Source organism: Mustela putorius, unplaced genomic scaffold (genome assembly GCF_011764305.1).
Source record: "Mustela putorius furo isolate JIRA1106 unplaced genomic scaffold, ASM1176430v1.1 tig00003859_pilon_pilon_pilon, whole genome shotgun sequence".
NCBI lineage: Eukaryota > Metazoa > Chordata > Mammalia > Carnivora > Mustelidae > Mustela > Mustela putorius.
In genome coordinates, this window is record NW_025422011.1 from 12,568,702 (window position 1) to 12,586,313 (window position 17,612).

Sequence of the window (17,612 nt, forward strand, 5' to 3'; positions counted from 1 at the left end):
TTTTCAAAGTCTTCCTGTTTCAATGAGTGTAAAAACCTAACTCTGTATCATCATGCATTATAAGACCGACAATGATTTGCCCCACTTGCCTCCTCTTTTCTCTAAATTCCTCTATTGCTGTTCTTCCCCTTGCTTGTTCCCTTCCAGCCGCATTGGCTTTCCTGTTGTTCTTCTGTGTGTGTGTACACATTTAATTTTATTGTAGCAGAGCAACTTGTACACTTTTAACAGTTAAAACTGAGCTTCATCTTTCCTTTCCAGTGAAACAAAAAGAAATTTAAAAATAAACAGGAACAAAATTATAGTAGATAATGTCAATCCCAAATAAAATCCTACAGGTTCTGCTGATTCTCCCCTCAAGTGGTAGGACTCAAGTCATCATTAAGAGATAATTTTATTTTATTTTATCTTATCTTTTAGTCTATTTTTTTTATTATGTTAGTCCCCATACAGTACATCATTAGTTTTTGATATAGTGTTCCATAATTCATTTACACCCCGTGCTCCATGCAATATGTGCCCTCCTTACTCCTCATCACTGGGCTAACCCATTCCCTCACCCCATCCCCTCTAAAACCCTGAGTTTGTTTCTCAGAATCCATAGTCTCTCATAATTATCTCCCCCTCTGTTAACTCTCCCCTTCATTTTTCCCTTTCTTCTATTGTCCTCCATGCTATTCCTTATGTTCCACAAATAAGTGAAACCATATGATAATTGTCTTTCTCTGCTTGACTTATTTCAATTTTATTTTCAAAGTGTCAACTTAAACTGCAGGATGTCGTTAAACATCACAATTAAACATTCCAAAGGAGAAGACATGTTGACAAAATGCCCTCTTAACCTACCTAAACATCTCAAACCTCCCTTTTGCTGATGTTCCATTACCCCATTTTTTAAAGTTTTTTTTTCTTTTTTTAAACAAAATAGACAGATACATGTTGATAAGTGCTAACGGTCCTGTTCACGTACAGACACAATGTAATCTCTGAGTCCAATATACAAAGAAAGGAGGACAAAAAGCTAGAATTCTATGCACTGCTACACAGGGGCCTAGCCCCCTCCAGGTTCCAACAGACCTAAAGGAGTAGAAGATTTTTCTTTTTTCCCACAGAGCAAAGGGATGTTGATTCCGTAAAATTTTTGTTGTGACAGGAAGGAATAAAAATGAATTTGGAACAGAAAGGGGGAGAGATTCTTTTCCCAGTGTATTCTGCTCAAGATATCTCCCCTTCCCCCAATAAGCTGAGAACCATTTTATAAAGGGAGAGGAAAGAGGCTTCAAAAAACAGGGCAAATAAGCACAAAGGAGCTGGGTTGGGGATACTATAGTTTGCTCCCAGGGACTGAGAAAATTCAGAAAAGAAGGTTGGACTCCATCATAGTTTCATTAGTCCTCTCCTTTAACCTCTTCTTCTCCCTCCCCCCCATCATCATCTTCATCTTCTTCACTTTCTTCATCAATATCTTCCAATCCTTCTTTCTCCTCCTTCCCCTTCTTCATTATCCATATCAGGAACCCAGTAGTACTATAATGGATCTGGCCAAGTATCATCTTTAATGATGTCTCCAAACTCATGTGCACCTGCTTCAGAATGGTCAGTAGATCAGGTGAAGAAGCTCTCTGGTTCCTCATGCTGTGTCTTTCTGCTGGCTTTATTCTGTGTTTGACTTGGACATTTCATCAGATCCTTTCCGGATTTCAGTGGAATTTGAAGATGGATCACCATGCTCGTGTAGATGAAAGTCTTTGGAGAGAATTTTATTTTCAAAGTAAGGGTTTTCATCAAAATAAAAATCTATTCTGTAACCTGATTTTATATCTTTGAATTATGTCACTTCAACTCTTGTCAAATAATGCAATGCCTCTTCCTCCCCAAGCAGTACAGACACTTGTGGATCATTGACAGATGTTGTTACCCCAAATTTGGCATTTTGGCAATCAATTTCAGTGCCTTTGAAAAAATGCTTGGAGTTTCTTATATTTCTGTTCTACTCAGAATTTCCTCACTGGCTTGTTCAGCAAATCTGTTTCATCTTGTACTTCTTCAGTATGTTCAGGTGCTTCTTGAAGCTTCTTGCTGTTCTGTGTCTCCCTTTGGCAAGTGGAGAGGGGTGATGTCTCCTCTGGCTTGGGAGCAGGAGGAAATCTCAGTTTCTTTGTTTGAGGCAGGATCAAAGACTGGTGTTTGGGGGTCATGCTGTGAGGATAGCCCACAGAACAAAGGGAGGCACAGGTCTGCAAGAAGCTCCAGTTACTCTTTCTTGTTATTCAGATGTTCTCTTACCTAGGGGCCTTTCCAGTAGCTAAAATTCTTTTCCTCACTCCTGTAGAATTTTGACTCAAAAGATGCCATCTCAGAAAGGATTTTCTTGGGCATCTTATGTAATCTCCTTCCTTGATTTATTTTTCTTTAGTACTTACTAATATTTAATATTTCATTTATCTTAACTTATTTATGTTGCTTGTTTTCTACAATCCCCAGAATTTAATCTGGACAGGATTTTTTTTTTTTTTTGGCTCAGTACTATACCCTCAATGTGTATGTTAGTGCTTTACTTATAGTATGTATTCATTATTTGTTCAAGAAATAAATCACAAAAGACCTCTTTCACAAAAATGAAATAAAATGATCAGTTTATTCAAGGCAGTGTGCTAGATTGATTGCATAGGAAATGTAAAGTAACTATTCGTGCTTAAAATTTAGCAAACATAAACAGTGAACACTCATCCACAGCTTGTAGAGTTTAAGTTGGTCAGCCACTCTAAGGGACTGTGTAAGAATTGTTAAAAGTCTAGGAAAAGGAACAATTAAGAGGAATTCTACTTCTTGGAACTTATTCTGCTGAAATGAGTAATTATACTGCCTCCACTAGACAGAAAGCCACTAGCGGGCAGGGATTTGCTTAGTTCAGTGCTGTATCCGAGTCCTAAGGAAAGTGATTGGTATATAGTAATAGGTGCTCCATTAATATATCTTGAATAATTAATGAATATATTGTTTTGTTATATAGAAAAAAGTTATGGTAAATAACATCCTGAAAAAAATGTCCCAAGGAAAAAATAGTGTGTAGGAAATAAATACCACATTGTATAGCATATAATTTTAATATCAGGAGGAATTTGTAACAGATAAGTGCAGAATTATAATGAATTTTCTCTCTCTCTCTCTTTTTTTCAAGGTTTCTAAATATTCATTACAGAAGAAAGTCAGTGAAATGGTAAGGTGATCACAAAATACACACTCACTCTCCAGATTAGCATATAATGTAATGTGTGTAGTATCTTTGTCAATATAAATGTGGCATTTATATTTTAAAAAGTTGAGGGACGCCTGGGTGGCTCAGTTGGTTAAGCCTCTGCTTTCTGCTCAGGTCATGATATCAGGGTCCTGGGATAGAGCCCCACATCGGGCTCTCTGCTCAGCAGGGAACCTGCTTCTCTCTCTCTCTCTCTGCCTGCCTCTCTGCCTACTTATGATCTCCCTCTGTCAAATAAATAAATAAAATCTTGAAAAAAAAATTGAAACTGGGTATTAATATTCCCTTTAAAGGACTGAATTACAATGTTAAAATGTTAAATATAGCTTAAATGAATTTACTTCACAAATTTATTCCTGGATTATATAGTTTTTACATATTATAAAATAAATTTAACCTAGTTCCCAGATTATTGATATCTTATTTTAATATCAAAGAATAAGGAAATAACAACAAAACCTATTATTTTATTATCTTTTCTAGGTATTTATGCAAGCATGCAGTTATTAGTGATTACCTAAAAAATGAAAATAAAATGAAGTGACATTTGAATATGACACTTGGGATAGGGTACTCATTCTTTATCATTCAACAAGTGTTTCTTGCGCCTTCCTCTTCTATGGTATATTAAAATTTAATATTTAAATTTTTACAGCATAGTATTTTATGGAATATTTATTTTGATCTTCTCTCTTCCTGTCCCTATTTGATTCAGAAGGATTTATTTCCCTGTATTTTTGATTGAGCAAAATTCTCCCATATCCGCTTAAATCTTCTGAGGGCTTTTTGGGTGGACTTAGACTATTTCAATCTTCCTTCTTTGGAGCAGACTGTAAGAGAAGTAAAAGTAATTTTTGAGTGAAGTTTATATATTGTAGGTATAGGAAGTAAGAAAGGAGAGATCACTTTTTATTAAATACCGAAAAATAAAGTAACTGTTTTGCTTTGTGAAATTGTTTTTGATGTTTTAGAAAATAAAAGGGCCTTTAAAAGATCGCTAAGCTTGATTGAATAAAAGATGTGAAAATTCTGTCACTATTCAACTGGAAAGAATAAAGATAATATTGTCAGACTATTTTAAACTATGATTTTAATTAAGAAGCTGAAAAACTAGATTCTGGTTTAGCTTTAAGTACCGTGACATTTGTACTGAGAGTCATCTTCAACGCTACAGTGGTTTTACACAAAATATAGTGAAATTGAATAATGTGCCCTCTGACCTGGGAGATAAGGCTACAAGTTAAAGATCAAAGGCAACATAAAATGTGCTTTATTTTATTCTACTTTAAAATTTCATGAAACAGATACTTATAGTCTTAGAAAAAAAGGAAAAAGTTTTTAGTCACTTCTGAGTATTTTGTTAATGTGAATGACCACCTCTTAAGAACTTTCTAAAATGATATTTGGGTTATAGTGACAATATTTTTCTCTAACAATTCAGAGCATTAACTTTTGCATTAAATAATTTTATATATTGATATGTATAATTAAGATTTTATGCCCATTCTGACAGAATATTAAATGTATTTTAGATAATTAAGATTTAAAAGTAATCTTTTTTCTAAACATTCTTACATTATTCTTTTTACATTATTCTTATATAATTCAGATGACCTTTATTCAAAGTACTGTATTCAGTAATTTAATGTTATTTTATTCAAATCATTTTTCTTTTATGTAACTTAACTCTATAGGCAAGATAGGAAAAAAAGTGGCCACTTACAGCAAGGCAGGATTTTGGGAAGCAACTGATAAAGTTAAGCGCCCCCCCCAATTTTTCAAAAAGAGTATTAAGAAATTGTAAAGAAGTTCATGATCTCCTATAGGTGAACCCTTAAATACTAGTAAATTTCTTTCTTTTGGGAATTCAGTAAGCTTATTTTTATGTAGAGTTGGTAATATGTACATAGGTAAATTAACACAGTATGAATTAAAAGATTCACCTATCTCTGAGAGTACTCTAACTTTCTTTTGAACACAATCAAATAATTAACTATTAATTGTGATTTGGTGATTGATGAAAATCTTTCCTGTTGTGTTCTTATCGTTACCATAGTAGGTGACTATGTTTTGTAATGAGTAGCTGATAAGACTGACTAAATGAAGTAAAAACATATCCAACCATCTCTTAGTTGTATTTTATTTTTTTTATATATCACTTTCCTCTAAAGAAAAGACTTAAAAGAGGGATTTATTTTTCTTTATTAAATTAAAGTTGGAATACTGAAGGTTTCATATAATTTAAAATTACATTTTTCTCTTTCATTGAATTTTTTTAGAATAAAGACGTGTATGAGAACAGTCTTCATAATTATTAAATATAATTTGTATCTGTACACACAAGAATACTGATGTAACTTTAAGTTAGTTTAAGTATTATGTACCTTATCTTTGTGACTAAAAAAGGTGAAAATACCCTAAGAAAGATGCCATAGGTTTCTTAAAAAGTGAGTTTTATAGCCCCATTGATATATTTTGGGGTCATATTGAAGAAATTTAAAGGTAATTTGCAAAATAGATTTGACGAATGTATGAAATTTCTTTTTGAGTTTTTATCTTTTTCACTAAAATTTAATGAATTATTTTAAGGGAAATTCATTTTATTCCTGAAGGTTTTCAAATTGGTATCCATAGGAAATAAGGGGGAAATGAGCAGCTGTGCCTTTTATTAGTAAACGTAGTTGTAAAAAGTTGTGTGTAAATATTATTTTTAAGTTATTCCTATTTTAAATGTTTCAAAGCTTTAAAATAATCTTTTAGACCACACATATGCAGACAAATATACATGTAGACTTTAATCTTAATTATGCTGTCTTTTCCTCTATACTGTCTTTTCCTCTAATCTTGTTTTTCATAGATTGTTAAAAAAAATTTTTTTTAAAGATTTTATTTATTTATTTGACAGACAGCGATCACAAATAGGCAGAGAGGCAGGCAGAGAGAGAAGAGGAAGCAGGCTCCCTACTGAGCAGAGAGCCTGATGCATGGCTTGATCCCAGGACCCTGAGATCATGATGTGGGGCTCAATCCCTGGACCCTGGGATCATGACCTGAGCCCAAGTCAGAGGCTTTAATCCACTAAGCCACCAGGTGCCCATGTTTGTTAAAATTTAAGTTTGCATTTGGAAAGCAGTGAATCCTGATATTATCTGTGGACAGAATCTTTGCATGTAATAGTAAAATGTGTAAAAGAAGAAAATAGCAGGGCACCTGGGTGGCTCAGTGGGTCAAGCCTCTGCCTTCAGCTCAGGTCATGATCTTAGGGTCCTGAGATTGAGCCCCACATCAGGCTCTCTGCTCGGCAGAGAGCTTCTCTCTCTACCTGCCTCTCTGCCTGCCTGTGATCAATCTCTCTGTCAAATAAATAAAATCTTAAAAAAAAAAAAAAAAGAAAATAGCTTGAATCAATTCATAGAGGTAAAAAGAACAAAAACAGTAGGTACTTAGCTATTTTTTTGTCTTCTTAATAAAATTATCTTTACTATGATATAATATGTAATGTTAAAGTTTTAATAACAATGCCATTAAGTGGGCGCCTGGGTGGCTCAGTGGTGGCTCAGTGGGTTAAAGCCTCTGCCTTCGGCTCAGGTCATGATCCCAGGGTACTGGGATCGAGCCCCGCATTGGGCTCTCTGCTCAGCAGGGAGCCTGCTTTCTCCTCTCTCTCTGCCTGCCTCTCTGCCTACTTGTGATTTCTGTCTGTCAAATAAATAAATAAAATCTTTAAAAAAAAAAAACAAAACAATGCCATAAAGTTACTTATATTATTATTTAAAATGTTCTTGGGTTTCTCAGACAAGTGATACCAATCTGTTTTTCTCATTGCTTCCCAAAGAATTTAAGCTATTTGCTGACATGCAATTAGCAGCAAACTTGACAACTAGCCTCTTCATCTCTTTATGAGAACTAAATCAGAGCAGCCAAGTAGATTCATATACAAACAGTCCCATATGAGCCTGTATGGGCTAATGAGCTATGAGTGCCTATGTAATTTGAAAGTCTTTATAATATCATGGCCATTGACTAGGTTTATGTATTTGAAAATCAGATTATGTCATGCAAACAAATAACTTCAACTTAATTGAATTAACTTTGACTTTAAGCAAAGGATGTTGAAATAGAGTATATCACAATATATTTTAATTTGTATAGAGCTCTATGTATGTAGAGAAAACCAATTAAATCACTTTAATCTTTGCTGCGGTTTTAGTTATCAGGATTATTCATCTTTACAGGCATTGACAGCCTATTATATTTATCATTTTTTTTTCATTTATTTATTTTCAGCATAAAAGTATCATTATTTTTTCAATTTTTTAACTGAAAGGTTAAGGAAGCTTATATTAATGTGTAGTGGACAATATTCTCATAAAGGTCACATTAAAAATTGATTTAAGCTGAAAAATTGAAAAATTCCTTGACCACAATGCTATGAAACTAGAAGTCAACCACAAGAAAAAATCTGAAGACCACAAATATATGGATGTTAAATACCATGGTACTAAATAATGAATGGGCCAACCAGGAAATAAAAGAAGAAATAAAGTATGTGGGGACAAATGAAAAGGAAAACACAACAGTCTAAAAGCTTTGAGTGCAGCAAAAGCAGTTCTAACAGGGAAGTATTTAGCAATGTAGGACTATTAAGAAAAATCTCTAACAACCTGACCTTAAACCTAAAGGAGCTAGAAAAAGAACAACAACAAAACCTAAAACCAGCAGAGTGAAGGAAAAAAATAAAGATGAGAGTAGAAATAAATGATCTAGAATCTAAAAAAAACAACAACAACAAAAAAAAACCACATGATAGGATAGGTCAATGAAACCAGGAACTGATTCTGTGAAAAAAAAAAAATAAAGTTGATACACCTCTATCTAGACTTATCAAGAAAAAAAAAAAGACAAAAGGACTCAAATAAAATCACAATTGACAGAAGAGAAATAAAACCAATACCACAGAAATACAATTAGAATATTAGGAAGAACTATATGCCAATAAATTGTACAAAATAGAAAACATGGATAAATTCCTAGAAACATATAACCTACTAAAACTAAAGCAGGAAGAAATAGAAAATTTGAATAGACTGATCACCAGCAAAGAAACTGAATAAGTAATGAAAAAACTCCCCCAAAGCTAAAGTCCAGCACCAACTGGCTTCACAGGCAAATTCTATGAAACATTTAAAGAAGAGTTAACGCCTATTCTTCTCACACTATTACAAGAAAGAAGAAAAGAAGGAAAACTTTCAAATTCATTCTGTGAGGCCAGGATTATCCTGATACCAAAACCGGATAAAGACACCACTAAAAAAGAGAATGACTAGCTAGTATCCCTGATGGATATAGATGCAAAATGTCCTTAATAAGTTACTAGCAAACCAAAATCAGCAATACATTAAAAATAAAAAAAGAAAAATCATTCAGTATGATCAAGTGGGATTTATTCCAGGGATGCAAGGATGGTTCAGTATTTACAAATCAATGAACAACATGATTCATCACATCAATAAGAGAAGAGTAAGGACCATATGGTCATTTCAGTAGATGCAGAAAAAGCATTTGACAAAGTACAATAACCACTCATGATTTAAAAAAAAAAAAAAAAAGGCCTCTTAACAAAGTAGGCTTAAAGGGAACATACCTCAACATACAGTAAAGGAGTTCTATGAAAAACCCACAGCTAACATCATCCTCAATGGGGAAAAACAGAGCTTTTCCCCTAATGTCAGTAACTAGGAGATCCACTCTCACCACTTTTCTTCAAAGTATTACTGGAAGTACTAGCCACAGCAATTAGATAACAAAATGAAATAAAAGGCATCCAAAGTGGTAAGGAAGAATTACTTCTTCCTTTACTTCTTATTTTAATTATTTGTAGATGATATGATACTATGTAATGAAAACCTGAAAGATTCAACCAAGGAGTACTAGACTGTATAAACTAATTCAGTAAAGTTACAAGATACAAAAATGAATGTACAGAATTGGTTGAAGTTCTGTGTACCAATAATGAAGCAGCAGAAAGAGAAATTAAGAAAGCAATCCCATTTACAGTTGCATGAAAAGTAATGAGATGCCTAGGAATAAACCTAACCAAAAAGGTGAAAGACTTATACTCTGAAAACTATGAAACACTGATGAATGAAATTGAAGGTGACACAAAGAAATAGAAAGACATGCCCCTGCTCATGGATTGGAAGAACAAATATTGTTAAAATGTTTGTGCTACCCCAAGCAATCTACGCATTTAATGCAATCCCTATCCATATGCCAACAGCAGTTTTCACAGAACTAGAACCAACAATTCTAAAATCTGCATGGAGCCATGAAAGACCCTGAATCCCTGAACAGCCAAAGCAACTTTGTAAAAGGAAAAGCAAATTGCTGGAGGCAACACAATTCTGGACTTCAAGTTATATTACAAAGCTGTAGAAATGAAAACAGTATGGTACCGGCACATAAATAGACACATAGATCAGTGGAAAATAATAAAAAACCAAGAAATAAACCCACAACTATATGGTCAATTAATCTTCAACAAAGCAGGAGAGAATATCCAACTGTTGACAGTCTCTTCAACAAATGGTATTGAGCAAACTGGACCACTTTCTTACACCATACACAAAAAGAGACTCAGAATGGATTAATGGAAGCAGCCCATGTCCATTGATAGATGAATGGATAAAGAAGATGTGAGATATATATCAGATATTCCAGATACTATGGAAAATTATTCAGCCATAAAAAGAATGAAACCTTGCCATTTGCAATGACATAGATGGAACTAGAAGGTATAATGTTAAACAAAGATAAGTCAACCAGAGAAAGACAAATACTGTATCATCTCACACATATGTGGAATTTAAGAAAACAAATGAGTAAAGTTTAAAAAGAGACAAACCAAGGAACAGACTTTTAAATATGGAGAAGTGTTGGTTACCAGAGGGAAGATGGGTGAGGGGATGAGTGAGATAGGTGATGAGGATTAAGGAATGTACTTGTCATGATGAGCATCAGATGATGTGTGGAATTGTTGAAGCACTATATTATTGTACATCTGAAACTAATATTAGACTGTATGTTAGCTAATTGGAATAAAAATAAAAACTTAAAAATCCTTGGATTGAAGTAATGCCTTTAGACTAATTTTTGTGAAATTGTGTTAGGTTTCTACACTTCTGCTGAAAGAAGGTATACTCCTCTAGATTAAAGAATTAAGTGGCATTTTAGAGGAATGGAATATGGTTCTTTATTTTTCATTGTTATGGAAAATTGTGACTACCCAGACAGATAGAAGATCTTCATTGTAAGTACACTTGTCAGCTTGTTTGTGTTTATAACTGTTACATGATTAATTCAAATGACTAAGTAGTGAATTTGAAAAGCCCATAGAAGTATATGAGAAACTTTGAATTCATCCATTTTGATCATTACTAACGATATTTTCAGTTTGCTTAAAATCATTAAAAAGTATCTTTGAAAAAGTTAAGAATGTCGGGGTGCCTGAGTGGCTCAGTCATTAAGCGTCTGACTTTGGCTTAGGTGATGATCCTGTGTCCTGGGATGGAGCCTTATGTCAGGCTCCCTGCTCCACAGGAAGCCTGCTTTTCCCTCTCCCACTCCCCCTACTTATGTTCCCTTTCTCTGTCAAATAAATAAATCTTTTTTTTTTTTTTTTTTAAGTCTCATCACTCTGGATAGGACCACTACTGAACTTATTTAGTTTTATAGTCATTTTGCTCAAGTTTCAAATTCCAAAAAGGTAGAAATCAGTTGATTTATTTTGAGTAATACACCCTTCACTTGACTAAGGGAGAATAAAGCGTGTGAATTTCAATTCTACTAGATTGTAATGAGGAAGAACTACTTCAAATAAATATTTGAAATTGTGATAATATTGGATAAGGGAAACAGATACAGGCCAGGTAAATCTAATAAATTTACGCTGCTGCCACTCCACAGGACAACAGTTCATTCAGGAAACAATTACTGAGTGCTCATCACTGGTACTGAAAAGCATGTGGCAAAAATGAATGAAAGGTTTCGAAACCAATCAGTGATTCTACCAATGTGATGTCAAGATCAAAACCTTTAAAAAAATGTTATTGAAAAATGCCATTGGTATTTTGAGATAGCATTGAAAATATAGATTGCACTGGGCAATGCAGACATTTTAACAATGTTTCTTTTCCGATCCATGAGTATAGAATGTTCTTCCATCTTTTTGTGTCTTCAATTTCTTTTCATGAGTGTTCTGTAGTTCCTAGAGTATAGGTCCTTTACCTCTTCAGTTAGGTTTATTCCAAAGTATCTTATGATTTTTTAATTTTTTTTTAAAGATTTTATTTATTTATTTGACAGAGAGAAATCACAAGCAGGCAGAGAGGCAGGCAGAGAGAGAGAGAGGAGGAAGCAGGCTCCCCGCTGAGCAAAGAGCCCGACGCGGGACTCGATCCCAGGACCCCGAGATCATGACCTGAGCTGAAGGCAGCGGCTTAACCCACTAAGCCACCCAGGCGCCCTTATGATTTTTTAAAAAAGATTTTTTAAAATTTATTTATTTGGGGCGCCTGGGTGGCTCAGTGGTTTAGGCCTCTGCCTTCGGCTCAGGTCATGATCTCAGGATCCTGGGATCGAGCCCCACATAGGGCTCTCTGCTCAGCAGGGAGCCTGCTTCCCCCCTCTCTCTTTGCCTGCCTTCTGCCTACTTGTGATCTCTGTCTATCAAATAAATAAATAAAAATCTTTAAAAAAAATTTATTTATTTGACAAAGAGAGACACAGGAAGAGAGGGAACACAGGCAGGGGAAGTGGGAGAGGGAGAAAACGACTCCCTGCTCAGCAGGGAGCCCCGATGAGGGGCTCAATCCCAGGATCCTGGGATCATGACTTGAGCTGAAGGCAGATGCCCAATGACTGAGCCACTCAGGTGCCCCTATCTTATGATTTTTGGTGCTATTGTAAATGGAATCAATTCTCTAATTTCTCTTTGTACTGTTACATTGTTAGTGTTTAAGAAAGCAACTGGTTTCTGTGCATTGATTTTGTATCCTGCCATATTACTAAATTGCTGTATGAGTTCTAGTAATTTGGGGGTGGGGTTTTTGGGTTTTCCACATAAAGTATCATGTCATCTGCAAAGAAAGAAAGTTCGACTTCTTTGTCTGTTTGAATACCTTTTATTTCTTTTTGTTGTCCGATTGGTGTTGCTAGGACTTCTTGTACTATGCTGAAAAATAGTGGTGAGAGTGGGCATCCTTGCTGTATTCCTGATCATAAGGGAAAGCCTCTCAGCTTCTCCCCATTGAGAATTATCTGCTGTGGGTTTTTCATAGATGAATTTTATGAAATTGAGGAATGCTTTTCAAAGTGCTAGAACAAACCATCCTGAAATTTGTATGGAACCAGAAAAGACCCCAAATCACCAAGGAAATATTGAAAAAGAAAAACAGATCTGGGGGCATCACGTTGTTTGATTCCAAGCTATATTACAAAGCCGTGATCACCAAGATAGCACAGTACTGACCCCCAAAACACAATGGAACAGAAGAGAGAGACCAGATATGGATCATCAACTTTATAGTCAAGTAATCTTTGAGAAAGCAGGAAAAAATACTCAATGGAAGAAAAATAGTCTCTTCCAAAAATGGTGCTGGGAAAATTGGACAGAAAATATATACAGAAGAATGAAATTCTACCATTCTCTTACACCATACACAAAGATAAACTCCATATGGATGAAAGACCTCAGTGTGAGACAGGAATCCATCAAAATCCTAGAGGAGAACATAGGCAGTAACCTCTTTGACATTGGCCACAGAAACTTCTTTCAAGACATGTTTCCAAAGGCAAGGGAAACAAAAGTGAAAGTGAACTTTTGGGACTTCATTAAGATAAAAAGCTTCTACGAAGCAAAGGAGATAGTCAATAAAACAAAGAGGCAACCCATGGAATGGGAGAAGATATTCGTAAATGACACTATGGAAAAAGGGCTGGTATACAAGATCTGTAAGAACTTCTCAATCTCAAAACCCAAAAACCAAATAATCCAGTGAAGAAATGGACAGAAGGCATGAACAGATACTTCTCAAAAGAAGGCATACAAATGGCTAACAGACATGAAAAAATGTTCATCATCATTAGCCATCAGGGAGATTCATATCAAAACCACATTGAGATAACACCTTATATCAGTTAGAATGACAAAAATTGACAAGGCAAGAAACAAGAAATGTTGGAGAGGTTGTGAAGGAAACCCTCTCACACTGTTGGTGGGAATGCAAGTCAGTACAGCCACTTTGGAAAACAGTGTGGAAATTCCTCAAAAAATTAAAAAGAGAGCTACCCTATGACCCACCAATTGCACTACTAGGTATTTATCCCAAAGATACAGAAGTAGTGAAAAGAAGGACCATATGCACCCCAGTATTCATAACAGCAATGTCTACAATAGCCAAACTGTGGAAAGAGCCGAGATGCCCTTCAACAGATGAATGGATAAAGAAAATGTAGTCCATATATACAATGGAATATTACTCAGCCATCAGAGAGGATGAATACCCAACTTTTGCATCAACATGAATGGGACTGGAGGAGATTATGCTAAGTGAAATAAGTGAAGCAGAGAAAGACAATTATCATATGGTTTCACTTATTTGTGAACATAAGGAATAGCATGGAGAACATTAGGAGAAGGAAGGGAAAAATGAAGGGGGAATCAGAGGGGGACAAACGAAGAGACTATGGACTCTGAGAAACAAACTGAGGGTTTTAAAGAGGAGGAGCATGGCAGGTGAAGCATGGGGAAATGGGTTAGCCTAGTGATGGGTATTAAGGAGGGCATCTGTTGCATGAGCACTTGGTGTTATGCAAACAGTGAATCATGGAATACTACATCCGAAACTAACAATGTACTGTATGGTGACTAACAAAATTTGAAAAAATAAAAAAATAAAAAATTGATTTTATTAACAATATTTTTTAAAATTTAAAGTCCTATTTCTAAGTATGACAAAACAAGCTGCTTTAGCCAAAAGTAGTGAAGGCCCATATTAAAATATATGTTGGGTCTAATTTTCACCAATTACGTTTCTCAACCTAAGTAGACTTTCTACTATACTGTATTGCCTCTCAATCTCTGATAGGTATTATTCTCATAATTCAATTTTTTAATGCAACAAAAAGGTGCTGTGCTTATTAAAATCAGAAAAATTACTTGAGTTTTGGGGTGCCTGGGTGGCTCAGTTGTTAAGCATCTGCCTTTAGCTCAGGTCATGTTCATTGAACCCTGCATCAAGCTCCTTGCTCAGCGGGAAGCCAGCTTCTCCCTCTCCCACTGCCCCTGCTTGTGTTCCCTCTCGTTGTCTCTCTCTCCATCAAATAATTTTTAAAAATCTTAAAAAAAAAGAAAAATTACTAGAGTTTCAATAATGCATTCATAATTGTGCCCCCAAATTTAGAGAAAAGAATTCCTTTCCTAAATTATTAAGAGTACTGCTTTAATATTCCCATAATTTTGCTTAGTGCTGGCATGGACTAATTAACTCTTCTATAAATGAAACTAGTTGATTTTTAAAAAAAGATTTTATTTATTTACTTGCCAGAGAGAGAGAGAAAGAGAGAGAGTGTACAAGCAGGGGGAGAGGCAGGCAGAGGGAGAAGTGGGCTCCCCCCACCACGCAGACTCATCCTGACCTGAGCCAAAGGCAGATGCTTAACTGACTTAACTGATGCCACCCAGCATCCCTGAAAGTAGTTGGTTTTTGAAAAAGAAATTATAAACAAGAGCATTATAAATTTAAATGACTACTTTGTTGTAATACAAAAAAGGCTTTAGTTTTACATAGGTTTAGAAATATCTCAACAATTTCCTCCCTAGGGTGTACTCAGCACTTTTTCATGCCCTATTTTGTAACAAAAGTTATTAAAAACAATTTTTATGTATGTTTAAATATATATGTGTGTATATGTTTTATATGTGTTATATATTTATAACATTTTAAATAACTTCAAAATAGGAACAAAAAGTCCAGTTACATCTTCTGGCTAAAGAAGATCATCAGAAGCAACTGAATGAAATTGAGAAATATTATGGCACCATAACAGGTCAATTTGTATTGGTGAAAGAGAATCATGAAAAGTTAGAACAAAATGGTAGGTACTATCTTATTTAAACTTGTATATTTAAAAGGGAATAAGTAACGGGTTTATTTATAATAAATAAATTGAACTTACCTGCTACTGGTAATACTCAGTGACATTTTATATTTTAAATTCAATAATAATTATATACAGTGCACTAAGGTTATTTTCCCTGTCCATCTTGGTGATACTTTCCTTAAAATGGATGTTGAATATAATACTTTTCTAAATGTTTTTCATGTTGCAGTACAGGAAGCAATACAGCAAAACAAAAGACTTTCAGCTTTAAATAAAAAACAAGAATCTGAAATAGACAGTTTGAAGAAGGTATGGTTGATACAGTTTTATAGTATTAGGTAAAATTATAGTCTAATTAGTTTTATGAAATAGTATTGGAAAAACTTGGGTATATTTTTGGTATAAAGAAAAATGTTTTAAATACAGATTAATAAACTGTGAGTTTATGATTCCAATGAATTATATGATTCCAATAAATGCAATGAATGAATTTGTCCTAACTCATTCAAAATACTCTTTGTCACCAGTGGTATGCCTTATGGTGACATGAATGGCTAATCTTTACTGTATGTCAGTCTCAACACCATTTATTCATTCATTCATTCAGTCCTTGAATGGACTGTATATGCCAGGTACTTCGTGGCCCTAAGGATAGAGGTCTGAAGAAAATAAAACATTTTCCTGCTTTTTTGAAGTTTATAGTCCAATGGAGGAATTAGGCACAAAATACATAATGCCACAAACCAAATAATTTAAAACTGTTAAAATCATATGAAGAAAGTGTAAAGAATGTGATGACATCATAATAGGTGAATTTATTACATTGGATTATTACTGTTAAAGGGATAGGGAGGGAAGAGAATAATGTTTCAGGCTATAGAGGTGTCCCCATACTGGACCCAAAAAACAAGAAGAAGGTAAGTTATTGGAACCCAGAAAGGGTATCACACAGAGTAGGTAATACTCTGGCAAGGAGAAGAGCATGCACAAAAGTCTTGAGGCAGGAAAGAATTTTAGAAATCACTTCTCAGACTTCTGGCTAAGATTAAGTATAGGGAAGAGTTTGGTATATGTGGGGGACTGGAGAAAGTCTGGTATGACTAGAGCATCATGAGTGAAGGAGTACATTGGACATTGAGATCTAAATTGGCAGAAGGCCATAAACATTTTATTTCTCATGTCAGTCATTGGCTCAGAAGTAGACTAATGGCCTTAGTGGTTATAAACTAGGAAGAATTTCATCCCACCTCTGGTTGTCAGTCATTTCTCTACATGAGAAACCAAACAGGAGAAACCTGACAATGTGGATGCCAGATTGGTGTGAAGTAAAGAAACCTGTTCTTTGATGACATTTTTGAATCCCTGGATCCTCCAACCCTACCATTCCCCCACCTCTACACTTTTCAGTATGCGAGTCAGTAAATCCCCATTATTATCTGTGTTAGTTTGGTTTGGGCCAGTTTAATTTTCCATAATTTGCAACTAAAAATATCTTCACTGATACAAGTTGAGAGTGGTAGGAGAGGAAGAAGAAGTCTTTCCCACTTTATCAACATCCTATACCAGAGTGATGCATTTGTTACTATTGATGAACCTACTCTGACACATCAGTCATTCAAATTCCATTGTTTACATTAGGATTCACTCTTGGTTATGTACTTTATCTGAGTTTGGGCAAATGTTTAGTGACATGTATCCACCATTATAGTATCATACAAAATAGTTCTATTGCTCTCAAAATCCTCTGTGCTCTGCCTTTTCATCTGTCCTTTCCCCCCAACCCTTGGAAACCACTACTCTGCTACTATTTCTACAGTTTTGGAGATTTTTCCAAAAGGTTACAGAGTTGGAATCATATAGAATATAGCCTTTTCAAATTGGCTTTTTTCAGTAATATGCATTAAGTTTTATCTAATGTCTTTTCATGGCTTGGTAGCTTGCTTTTTTTTTTTTTTTTTTTTTTTTTTTTAAAGTACCGAGTGATATTCCATTGCCTGGATGTACCACAAACTGTCCATTCTACCGAAGGACATTTTGATTGCTTGCACGTTTTGGCAGTCGTGAATAAAGCTATATGCAAGTTTTTGTGTGCACATAAGTTTTCAGCTTTTTTTGGTAAATACCAAAGAGCATGATTGTTTGGATTATATAGTAAGAGTATGTTTCATTTTGTAGAAACTGCTAAACTCTC

The 17,612-nt window shown here is 34.8% G+C and overlaps 1 protein-coding gene and 1 pseudogene across 12 annotated transcripts in view; one reads left to right on the forward strand and one right to left on the reverse strand.

The window, feature by feature from the left end:
- Positions 1-17,612, forward strand: part of CCDC73 (coiled-coil domain containing 73) — a 135,004-nt gene that overhangs the window by 62,549 nt on the left and 54,843 nt on the right. For all 12 annotated transcript variants that reach the window (XM_004755924.3, XM_045066076.1, XM_045066077.1 and 9 more), the window contains 3 exons: positions 3,182-3,220; positions 15,280-15,415; positions 15,651-15,730. In XM_004755924.3, the coding sequence (XP_004755981.1) occupies positions 3,182-3,220; positions 15,280-15,415; positions 15,651-15,730 (255 nt within the window). The remainder of the gene's footprint in view (positions 1-3,181; positions 3,221-15,279; positions 15,416-15,650; positions 15,731-17,612) is intronic.
- Positions 1,389-2,198, reverse strand: LOC101671128 (annotated as a pseudogene).